At 57.6% G+C, this 11,967-nt stretch overlaps 1 protein-coding gene across 8 annotated transcripts in view; it reads left to right on the plus strand.

Moving 5' to 3' along the window:
* Positions 1–11,543, plus strand: part of TOM1 (target of myb1 membrane trafficking protein) — a 46,911-nt gene extending 35,368 nt beyond the window's left edge. For 3 of the 8 annotated variants that reach the window (XM_037729758.1, XM_017504022.2, XM_017504016.2), the window contains 4 exons: positions 2,943–3,018; positions 9,318–9,377; positions 10,505–10,547; positions 10,630–10,935. In XM_037729758.1, the coding sequence (XP_037585686.1) occupies positions 2,943–3,018; positions 9,318–9,377; positions 10,505–10,547; positions 10,630–10,784 (334 nt within the window). In that variant the 3' untranslated portion in view covers positions 10,785–10,935. Of the gene's footprint in view, positions 1–2,942; positions 3,019–9,317; positions 9,378–10,504; positions 10,548–10,629 lie in introns of all 8 variants that reach the window. The other 5 variants (XM_017504018.2, XM_017504019.2, XM_017504017.2 and 2 more) reach the window with 5 other exon arrangements.
* Positions 11,544–11,967: the final 424 nt, after the last annotated feature.

Genomic DNA, 11,967 nt, shown 5'->3' on the forward strand with positions numbered 1-11,967 from the left:
TCACTATTATTGCTCAGGCTGGAGTGCAATGGTGCGATCTCAGCTCACCGCAACCTCCACCTCCCAAGTTCAAGTGATTCTCCTGCCTCAGCCTCCCAAGTAGCTGGGATTACAGGCATCCCCCACCACACCCAGCTAAGTTTTTGTATTTTTAGTAGAGATGGGGTTTCTCCATGTTGGTCAGGCTGGTCTCGAACTCCAGACCTTAGGTGATCCACCCGCCTCAGCCTCCCAAAGTGCTGGGACTACAGGCGTGAGCCACCGTGCCCAGCCGAGGCAGCTGATTTTATTCTAACCTGAGCAGAAGGCAGCATAAGAAGGATTTCTCTTCTTACCAGATTTTCATCTTTGAAACTGCCTTCAGCTAGGCACAGCTAAAATGACATCAGGCATCTTCTCAGGCCATTGGTCCTCCTGCAGGCCCTCCCCAGGGCTTGGTTTCCACCCTAGCAGAAGATATCAGCCAGGGTCGGGCGTGTGCCTGAGCATCCATGTCCTCTTCCCTTTGCTCTCCTGCTTGGCCGGCCCCCGTATGCTTCTAGGGGATCTTCGAGCTCTGGTCACCTAACTGGCCTTTTCTGCCTGCCTGGTGTCCAGCCTGCTCCGCCCTGCAGCTTCCTGGCCCCCACTTCACACCAGCCTGTAACTGCCTCTGCCTTGGCCCGCAGGGAAAGCAGCTTCTTAGCAGCCGCTGTTTCTGCTCTACCTTTGACCACAGCTGGCACCGTCACAGCCTTTCCTGCAGCCAGTCCCGTCCACTCAGTGCCAAGGAGCAGCAGGGCATCTGGGCAAGCTGTAGCAGGGATGCCTTGGCCAGGCCTTCACAGGGCAGGGGTGTCCCTCACCCCTCTGTCCACGTCTTCATTAGTGCTGCTGTGCACAGAGGCTGTCTCTACAAGGAGCACTTAGACAGGTGTCACCCCAGTGGCCCAGGTCCAGCCCCTACCCACCAGCCTCATTGGGACCACCTGAGGAGTGACCCTCCACCCTCCTGCACTGCGTGGGGCAGCAGACCCCACCGCAGGGGCTGCAATCCAGTGCAGGAAGTGTGGGCTTCCTCCAGGGGAGTTGCTTGGCCCTCCGCCACGACAGGCGTGGCCCTCGGGGACAGCCAGGCTTCAGGGCCACGTGGGCAGGAGAGAAAGGCAGGGGAGGCAAAGAGCGCTTAGGAAGGGCAGATAGTTCTTTTGAGCAAAGGGAAAGCATCGGTTTCTGCGTATTACTGGGGCTGGGCATGTTCTTCAGCCTTGCCCACGATGTGCCAAGCATGCGTTAGAGACAACATGCCACCTCCAGACCCTCAATTAGCAGGCCTTCTCTGGGTCAGAACTGAGCAAACTTACGTCTCCCCCTGCACCCCCCGACCCCCGCCGCTGGCACTGGCTTTAAGGTTGGCTCCAGCAGGGCCCTGCAGTAGTCACTGGCCCACTTGCCATGGATGGGAGCCGTGTAACCAGGGAGAGGCTCAGCTAGTGGCCACACACCACCAGCGAACTCTGCCCCTGGTGGGAAGGAACAGACAGCAGCAGTCTTCAAAGTGACTGCCTGGGAACAGGGGGTCTTACCCACGCCCCTTTCAGTGCCAGCCTACTCCATTCCCAGGAAGGCAAGTTGATATTGCAAGAGTTCAATGAGGCCAGGCACGGTGGCTCACTCCTGTAATCCCAGCACTTTGGGAGGCTGAGGCGGGCGGATCACCTGAGGTTGGGAGTTCTAGACCAGCCTGGCCAACATGGAGAAACCCCATCTCTTCTAAAAATATAAAATTAGCCAGGAGTGATGGCGGACACTTGTAATTCCAGCACTCAGGAGGCTGAGGCAGGAGAATCACTTGAAACCAGGAGGTGGACGTGCAGTCAGCCGAGATCTCGCCACTGCGCTCCAGCCTGGGCAATGAGAGAAAAACTCCATCTCAACAAAAAGATTTCAATGTAATGCTGTCCCAGTTCCTGAAGCTTCCAGTTAGACCAGTCCCTGCTTCACCAGAGTGTCAGGTGTCCTTATCCCTAGCAAGAATAGCAGACCAGAATTCTGTGGCTTCCTTCTTCACCTCAAAGCTGGACTGAGCCAGTGCTGAGGTCCTCTCTGCCGGCAGTTCAGGGCAAGAAGAATGGAGCTCTTTCTCTGCATCAGGACTGGGTCCCCAGTACCTGCCCTGACATCCCCACTGCAGCAGCTGGGAAAGACACCCTAGCCGCCTCTCCTCCTTAGCCAGCTTCTCCTCCGAGGCTATTCTCTTGCTCCCCAGGAGACTTAACTTCAAACATCAAACACAACACACCCCTCCTTGCGTCTCCTCATCTGCCCAGCAGCTGCAGGGTCAGCCTCTGCCGTGCCCAGCCCATCCGCCCTGCGTGCCCTCCCAGCTCCTGCCTCCCCACGCCGCCTGTCTGGCTAGCATCCTCCAGAGGACATTTAGAAGAGCTTAACCAAGCTACCTCCCATGCTGCTGAGACCAGGGGTGGGGTGGAGTGCAGGTGGTCATCTCTGTGCTGGTGAGCCAGCGCAAGACAAGAGGGCACCTCACCCGCAGTGTATGGGTTTATTTTCAGCAGCAGAATGGAATCCCCATTCAAATACAACCTCATGCAGAACCACAGTCCAGAAAATAGGAAACAAGACCTGCTCAAGAAAGGGTCTGCAGGGAATTCTCCACAAGCCTAGGGGCGCTGGAGAGGTTTCTCAGTCTCCTGAGTTTAGCCAGTCTTGTTCGTAGCCATTGGTGGTCTTGGTCTCCCGAACCTCTCCAGCCTTTGCTGCTGCCTGTCACGTAGGTCACCTGTCAGATCCTCATATCCAGAGGCAGGAAATGAGACCCTCTCTACCATTTGCAGGCATGCCTGGAGGGTGGGAGCCCTCAACCCAGGACCCCCGACCTGCTCCATTCGTGCATCAGCCATTGGTAAGGGCAGCTTCTGATGACCTGGTGGTCTCTGTTTCAGGGTAAAATACGAAGCCCCCCAAGCAACAGACGGCCTGGCTGGAGCCCTGGACGCCCGGCAGCAGAGCACTGGTGCGGTAAGCAGAGGGCCCTCCTGAAGGAGGTGAAGGAATGCTCACCCGCTGGGTGCCACTGCGGGCCAAGCCCTGGCTCAGCACATCCACAGGCCTTTCCTCGTTTGGCTCTCTGGTCGCTTCTTGTTGGCTAATGTGGTTATTCCCAATTTACAGCTAAGGAAACTGCTAGGGAGGCTAGGCCATTTGCCCAAGCTCACACGCACGGACTCACACCCGGGCTTGACTTGAAACTGGACACCAGCGGCCCTGGCTTCACATTCCAGCTCTACCGCTGACCAGCCCTGTGTGTCCTTAAACAGATGATTGGCCTTTCTGACCCTCAGTCTTTTGAGACAGAGTCTTGCTTTGTTACCCAGGCTGGAGTGCAGTGGCGCAATCTCAGCTCACTGCGACCTCTGACTCCCTGGTTCAATTGATTGTCCTGCCTCAGCCTCCCAAATAACTGGGATTACAGTCACACGCCACCATGCCCAGCTAATTTTTTGTGTGTATTTTTAGTAGAGATGAGGTTTCACCGTGTTAGCCAGAATGGCCTCGATCTCCTGAGCTCGTGACCCACCCGCCTAGGCCCCCCAAAGTGCTGAGATTGCAGGCCTGACTGTCTCTGTATCTGTGCACTGGGGCTTATCCTAGCACCTAGACTTGTTTACAACAGAACACGTGAGAGGATGTATTCAGGGCGCTTTACAGGGAGTTCGAGCCCAGTCAGTATTACTCCTCTCTGCCTCTAGAGACTTTTTTTTTTTTTTTGAGACGGAGTTTCACTTGTTACCCAGGCTGGAGTGCAATGGCGCGATCTCGGCTCACCGCAACCTCCGCCTCCTGGGTTCAGGCAATTCTCCTGCCTCAGCCTCCTGAGTAGCTGGGATTACAGGCACGCGCCACCATGCCCAGCTAATTTTTGTATTTTTAGTAGAGACGGGGTTTCACCGTGTTGACCAGGATGGTCTCGATCTGTTGACCTCGTGATCCACCCGCCTCGGCCTCCCAAAGTGCTGGGATTACAGGCTTGAGCCACCGCGCCCGGCTCTAGAGACTTTTTATTTGCAGGAGTGTGGGCAGAGAGGAATAAAAGCAGACTGTGAAGCAGCAGGGGAAGTGCCAGGGTGCTCCTTGAATTCCATTTCGTTCCTTGACTGCGTGTTGAGTGACAGCCACTTGTCTAGCACCAAGCACACTTTGTGGGTGACCCCACGCCCTTTAGCAAGAGCTCCAAGCACAATTTTCTCATGCATTTAAATGTGTATCTGGATGCGTTTTGGGCAATGTGAGAATTTCTGCTCCAGCAAGTGAGCACACAGAGCAAGTCTTATGGGAGACGGTTCGAAATAGCAGGAACTGTGCGTCCAGGGAGGGAGGTGGCGGGCCCGGGGCCGAGGAGGCTCGAGGCAGTGTGGGGACTTCTGAGGCCGGCATGGGGTTGCGGGTAGGAAATGAAGCTCCAGGGATAGATGGGACCAGAGGACCTCAGGGCAGCTAGGAGCACTGCAGATTGCATCCTACGTGAGGTGGAGGCTGCAGGGAAGTCTTAAACACAGGAGGGACATTTCTCTTACTTCTGATCCAAAAGGATCAGGATGGAAGCTAAGAAAGCAAGGAGGGCCAAGCGTGATGGCTCACGCCTGGAATCCCAGCACTTTGGGAGGCCGAGGTGGGCAGATCACCTGAGGTCAGGAGTTCAAGACCAGCCTGGGCAACATGGTGAAACCCTGTCTCTACAAAATATTTTAAAATTAGCCGGGCATGGTGGCGCACCTTTAGTCCCAGCTAGTCAGGAGGCTGAGGTGGGAGGATCACTTGAGCCCGAGAGGTGGAGGTTACGGTGAGCTGAGATTGCACTACTGCACTCCAGCCTGGGCAATGGAGTGAGACCCTGTGGCAAAAAAGGAAGGAAAGAAGGGAGGGAGGAGTTTTGGAAACCTTCAAGTCCACTCCACTGTGGGCACAGTGTTCGTGACTCCCAAGGGCACTCTGCCTCCGCCACCGGGTCCCCAGCATCTCAGGAGCCATTCCCAAGTCAGAACAGGGCAAGGTCTAGGACACTGGGGTCCGCCACCTGCACGCCTTGTGGACAGAGGTTGACTCCACCGCCCAATGGGCAGTAATCCCAGCCAATCCGCTCCTGCTGCAGCCCAGAGACAGGGCTCACTTCCCCAGGGGCACACAGCAATCCAGGCATGACTAGAACTAGAGCCCAGGTGTCCTGGCTCCCGCACCACCTTTGCAGCCCGCCCGCAGGGAGGAAGCACACCACGCAGCTCCACCAGCGGCAAAGCGGAAGCTGATGAGCCGGTTATCACTCATTTATCTCCGATAACCTGGGAGAGTTCAGCCCCTTCTGCCACATCAGGGTAGGATTTCCTAAAACTGTGTGAGCAAACACCTGCTCCTGGGTGCTGGAGTCCGGCTGGTGGTAAGGCCTTCACCCACTAAACCGTGAGAACACGATTCCCAACAGCAAAGTACAAAACAGCATCAAAACCGGGCGTGGTGGCACATACCTGCAGTCCCAGCTACTTGGGGGGCTGAAGTGGGAGGATCACTTAAACCGAGGAGTTTGAGGTTATCGTGAGCTGTGATTGTACCACTGCACTCCAGCCTGGGCAACGTAGTGAGACTCTATCTCAAAAAAGGAAAAAACAGAATCAAGTACCAATTGTGGGCAGCCCGTGTTTGCACCCTGGGATTCAGAGCAGGTCTCACAGGTCCTGTGACGAAGTGGCGTTGCATGCTGTTTGCCAGGTTTTAGTTCCTTCACTTCCTGACAAGCCTGCCACGTGCCAGGCCCCATGCTGGTCTGAGCTGGGTCCCAGCCAGGCACTGGGCCGTGGGCTGGGAGCTGGACTCTCATCTCCCTCCACTCTGGGGCACTAGGAAAACGCTTGGTGCCATGGATGAATTTGAGAAGATTGGATAAACTGATGTTCCTAAAACCTGGGTGCCCGTCACACCCCTCTGGGAGCCTCCAGACCATCTGACAGCCACCTGCCCTGCCGCCCTGGGGTTTCTGAGGCCCAGCCTCTGGGATCCCTGAGGAGAGGGTTGAGAAGCTTTGTTTAGTTCACCGTCAGCTCTGCTCCAGCCTACTCGGGGCTCTGGCATCCCAGAGCTGTTGTGGTTCACCCCTTGGTGGGTACCACAATACCTGCCTCATCCCTCTGCACGGCCGCCACATCCACCACAATACCTACACACACACACACCACACTTACACTCACCACACACCCCTACACACACACACCACGTACATCTACACTTACTACACACACACACACCTACACTCACCACACACCCCTACACACACACACCACGTACATCTACACTCACTACACACACACACACCTACACTCACCACACACCCCTACACATACACACCACATACATCTACACTGACTACACACACACACACCTACACTCACCACACCTACACTCACCACACACCTACACACACCACACACCACATACATCTACACTCACCACACACCCCTACACACACACACCACGTACATCTACACTCACTACACACACACCTACACTCACCACACACCTACACACACACACCACACCTACACTCACCACACACCCCTACACACACACACCACGTACATCTACACTCACCATACACCTACACACACACACCCCTACACTCACCACACACCCCTACACACACACACCACGTACATCTACACTCACCACACACCCCTACACACACACACCACATACATCTACACTTACCACACACACCTACACTCACCACACACACCTACACACACACACCACACCTACACCCACCACACACCCCTACACACACCACATACATCTACACTCACCATACACCTACACACACACACACCTACACTCACCACACACCCCTACACACACCACCCCTACACTCACCACACACCCCTACACACACACACCACACCTACACTCACCACACACCCCTACACACACACACCACACCTACACTCACCACACACCCCTACACACACACACCACACCTACACTCACCACACACCCCTACATACACACACCACATACATCTACACTCACCACACACCTACACACACCACGTACGTCTACACTCACCACACACCTACACTCACCACACACCCCTACACACACACACCACACACACACTCACCACACGCATCTACACCTACACACACACCACACACATCTACACTCACCACACACACCACACACATCTGCACTCACCACATATCTGCACTCACCACACACACCACACCTACACTCACACACACCTACACTCCTATGCACACACCACACACATCTACACCCACCACACACACACCACACACCTACACCTACACACATCTACACCTACACACACACACCACTATGCATCCACCACGCACACCTACACACACCCCTATGCACACACCACACACGTCTACACCTACACACACACCCTATACACCCACCACACACCACACACATCTACACCTACCACACACACCTACACATACACACATACACCTACACACACCCCTACACGTACATACTCATACACCTGCATACACACCCCTACACACAGCACACCTACACACTCATACACCTACATACACACCTACACACACACCCCTACACACAGCACACCTACACACACACACACCTACATACACACCTACACACACACCCCTACACACACACACCTACACACTCACACATACACCTACATACACACAAGGCAGCAGGCCTCCTGACCCAAAAGGCGTGCCCCGTTAGAAGCTGTCCCGCCCAGTGGCCCTGGCGCTGCCGTCCCTCTGCCATCAGCGTGACTCTTACTCAGATGGGAGGCAGCCACGAGAAGAGCCTCAGTGACTGGATGGTGAGACAAGGCATGGTGAGCAGGGGCCAGGCCTGGCCGCCGAGAGCTGGGGCTGCTCACAGGGCTCCTGCCAGGCGTGGGCATGGGGCACGGTGCTTCTGTCTTAGGGAGTGGGACCCGGGAGAAGACCCAGAGGAGCATGGAGGGGCAGCTGAGGGCCCTGCAGGGCCCCTGGGCTCAGGCTGTTCCCAGATTGGCCCAGCCAGCCCCGCTTCTGCAGCTCCTCTGTGCCCAGTTCCCGCTCTTGACTCTTGGGCAAGGACAGGGCAGCCCCTCTGGCAGCTAAGAGGCGACTGGGACAGCACACCGGGAGAGGGAGCGGGTGTGGACAGCTGGGGCACTTGCTGCTGCTGCTGCTGCTGAGAAGTCAGCTCCTGCCTTCTCTCTGGCTCTGCTCCTGCCTGAGGGGCCTCAGGTGCTGGGTGACGGAGCTTGGAGACCAGACTGGCCTGTTCGGGGAAAGACTCTGTCTTTTCCCAAATAGCTGACTAGTAACTAATGCTACTAGTGTCGTTACTGACAAATAGTATCTAGGAACTGGCATTTCTTGAACACCTCCTCCATGCCAGGCCCTGTGCCAGGCTCTCGACATCCATTCTCCCATTTCATCCTCACAGCTGCCTGGGCGGTAGGTACTGCTGTTAGCCTCACCCAGAGGGTGAGGGAAATGAGGTGCGAAGAAGCTAAGTGACCCACTCAGAGTCGCGCTGTGTTAAGGGGTGAGCCAGACCCAGATCTTTCTGACTCTGAAGTCTGTGCCCATGAGCGCCAACTGGAGTCTACCGCTGCAGAAGCCGTTGGTGGAGAAAGCCTCCAACAACTCCTGGCCCTGTGTGGGAGCCATCGTGGCACAGCCCAAAGTGAAATGTCCCCATCTGGGTCTACCCACCTGGCCTTGTCTGAGCAACTTGGCACCTCTGTTCTCAGGCCCTGCTATGCCCTCTTCTATCATGAAGTCTGCATCTGCAGAGGCACCAGGGAATGGAACCTGGGGACCCCTGGCCCACTAACCATGTCCCCACCCCAGCCTTCATGGCTGGAGAAAATGCCTGGGGTTCATCCCTGAGCTTCCAGTGTCCTTTGTCAGATGCTCCTGAGCACCTGCAGCAGTGGCCTAGCCCCTGCCCCAGGCCATTGCCCAAAGCCCCTCCTCCAGCCTAGAACCCTGCCCACAGGGTGTGTGAGAACTGGGGTCCTCTCCTCAAGGGGAAGGAGCTCCCTCTGACCCCTGGCCCTGCTCCAGCTGCTGGGAGCTCTGTCTCCTGGCTCTGCACCTAACTCGCTCACAACCTGCCACAGTGGACCCAGGGGTGGGTCCAGGCAGCTAGGCAGATGGGGCCTGGGTGGAAGACTGCCCAGGGCCACCCAGCTGCAGGGCGCTGAGCTGGTACTACCTTGTCGCCCAGGGCACTGCCCTCCCTGCCTCACCCTCTGCCCCTCCTTCCAGATCCCAGTCACACAGGCCTGCCTCATGGAGGACGTCGAGCAGTGGCTGTCCACTGACGTGGTACGTTGGGGCCCAGTCGGCTCGGACGCAAAGGCTCAGGCCCCTCCTCACCCACACTGCGGGAGGACCCGTTGTTCTCACAAAGAAATGACCCATGGGGCCAGGGTAGAGCGGAGGGGCGCACTTCAAGTCCCCATCTCCTGCCCCCTCCCACCTCCTGCTTGGCACACTCCCCCTCCAAGAGAAGGCCTGGGCACAGTAGCCTCAGCTGCTTCCCAGAGCCTGCTCCCAAGGTGAGACCCAGTGGGTGTCCGCCCACCGCAGGGATGTGGCAGGCTAGAGAGACTGACCAAGGACGCGTAACGGCGCCAGGCTCTTCCCTGCAGTAGCTCAAGGAGCCTCCAGTCATTAGCAGAGGGAAGCCATCACCAGCCTGTTTACAGATCAGATGATAAGCAGCTGTCCTCTAAAGGGGAGCACCCAGGAGGAGGAGGACGGGTGCCAGGAGACGGGGACCCCAATCCCTGCCACCCTCCCAGGCAGCAGAAGGAAGGAGAGGCAGACTCAGCTCCCACCCCAGCATCTGCCGCCCCCTTTCTGGGCACCAAGGCCCACATGGGCGCCTGGGCACTTCAGGCCCAGAAGCTGCCTCCTGCAGGTGGAGAGGCCGTTTCTGCCCAGGACTAAGCCACAGGGCAAGGACTCGGGCTCTCTGACTGCTGGCAGAAGCCTCGCCCCCCTCCCTAGTTTGCAGTGTTAGCATGAATGGCCATCGGTCTCTGGGTAGGAGCCTTTCTCCCCAGGGGTGAGGACCGTCCACCCCTTGTGACCCTCCAAGGAAAGGAATTGGCACCCATCCAGGACCCACTGGGCACCAGGTGCTGGGCTTGGCGTGCGTGTATTATCCCATTTCAGCTCCCCAGCAACCCTTCAAGTTAGCTTCGACCCCCCCCACACCCCACCTGCATTTTACAGAAGGAAAAAACAAGGCTCAGGAAGTTGGGTGCCACCTAAGGAAGGCCCCACGGTTCAGAGAGGAGCCCAGGTCCTGGGACTCAGGGCGGTGCGGGGCGCGGAGCTGGGACCCAGTGCTCAGGTTCAGCAGTCCCCAAACTGCAGCCCCACTGCCCCGGCTGACTGTCCTGGGGCCCGGCTAACCTCTGCCTCTTTTCCTTCTACCTTCCCAGGGAAATGATGTGGAAGAGCCCAAGGGGGTCACCAGCGAAGGTAGTAGTCCCCGCCCCTGTCCCACCTTTGCTTTCGCCAGGGCTCTGGCCTCAGAGCCCACGCTCACCCTCTCCCTTTCCTCTAGAATTTGACAAATTCCTGGAAGAACGGGCCAAAGCCGCGGATCGACTGCCCAACCTCTCCAGCCCCTCAGCCGAGGGTCCCCCGGGTCCCCCACCTGGCCCAGCGGCCCGAAAGAAGACCCAGGAGAAAGATGATGACATGCTGTTTGCCTTATGAGTGTGGGGTCTGGCACCCTGCAGCCCAGGTCCCTGCTGCTCTCACACCCTTAGGCTGGGGCCTCCCTCCCTCCTCTGGTGTTAAGGCTGCTTTGGGGGTGGCTCGTTACCCCCTCTTCTCCTCCTTGAAGATGGAGCTGCCCCAGCTGCGGCTGGGGGCGTAAAGGCGGCAGGATGAACTGGGGGACAGATCAGCGCTGCCTTGGGATCTGGCTGCTCCGCCTCCTTTCCCACCCCAGCCGACCATGAGACTGCTGAGAAGTGGAGCCCCCAGGACAGGCTGGCTTGCTGGCTGGTTGACCCAGGGTGACTCTCCTTCACTGAGTGATGCCCTGTTCTGGACCCATGCCCCAAGGAGCCCTTCAGAGCCCACACTGCCAGTGGAGGCCTGGTTGGAGGCTGGCCACACTGGAAGTTCTACGGAGCCTCCGGTCCATTCCCTGCTCTGCCTCATGGGGCCCCATGGCTTCGGCTGGCCATTAAGGGCAGGGCGTGGAGGTGTGGAGGCCCCCTGAGGAGCTTCGTGGCCCGCATACAAAGCTGCAACTCTGCACGCAGTGGGTGAGAGGCTGCAGGTGAGGCTCCAGGGGATGCTGGATGCTGGGCCCAGCTTCCCTCCACTGCCCTGTCCATACCCCCTCTGTTCCTCCTGGCCAGGCACCATGGCACGGGGCTCACCTGTCGGTTGATCCTCTCGTACCGGGAGAGGTGCCTTTTGTATCCCCAATTAAAGGTAGAAAACCACCCTGCTAGCAGCATTGTCAAGTCTCCTGGTGAGAAATGACTTGGCCTCACAGAGGTGACTACTTTGGGCGGGGCTGGGGGCCACCCGAGAAGTGACATCTGTAGCTGGTGCAGGCGGAGGTGCAGGCGGAAGTGCCGCCTCCTCCCATCTCACATGGCAGGCTCCACCCACTGCCCCCACCCAGAGGATGCATGCCTCCCTGACTGACGTCCCTCCCTCCTCAAGGCACTGCTGTCCCATGAGGCCAGCTCCTGCCCTGCACAGAGCACACTAATCACAAGGGCGGGGACCCATGTGGACTGCATGGGTGTCCTGGGTAAACAGGCCATGGGAGGATGCTGGCCTTCCGAGGCCGGGTGCCAGGCACTGTCTGGGGCTCCGCACTGGCATGTAACATCACAACAGCCTGGGAGAAGCAAAGTGAGCATCCTCGATGTCT

Source organism: Cebus imitator, unplaced genomic scaffold, assembly GCF_001604975.1.
Source record: "Cebus imitator isolate Cc_AM_T3 unplaced genomic scaffold, Cebus_imitator-1.0 Scaffold317, whole genome shotgun sequence".
NCBI classification, from domain to species: domain Eukaryota; kingdom Metazoa; phylum Chordata; class Mammalia; order Primates; family Cebidae; genus Cebus; species Cebus imitator.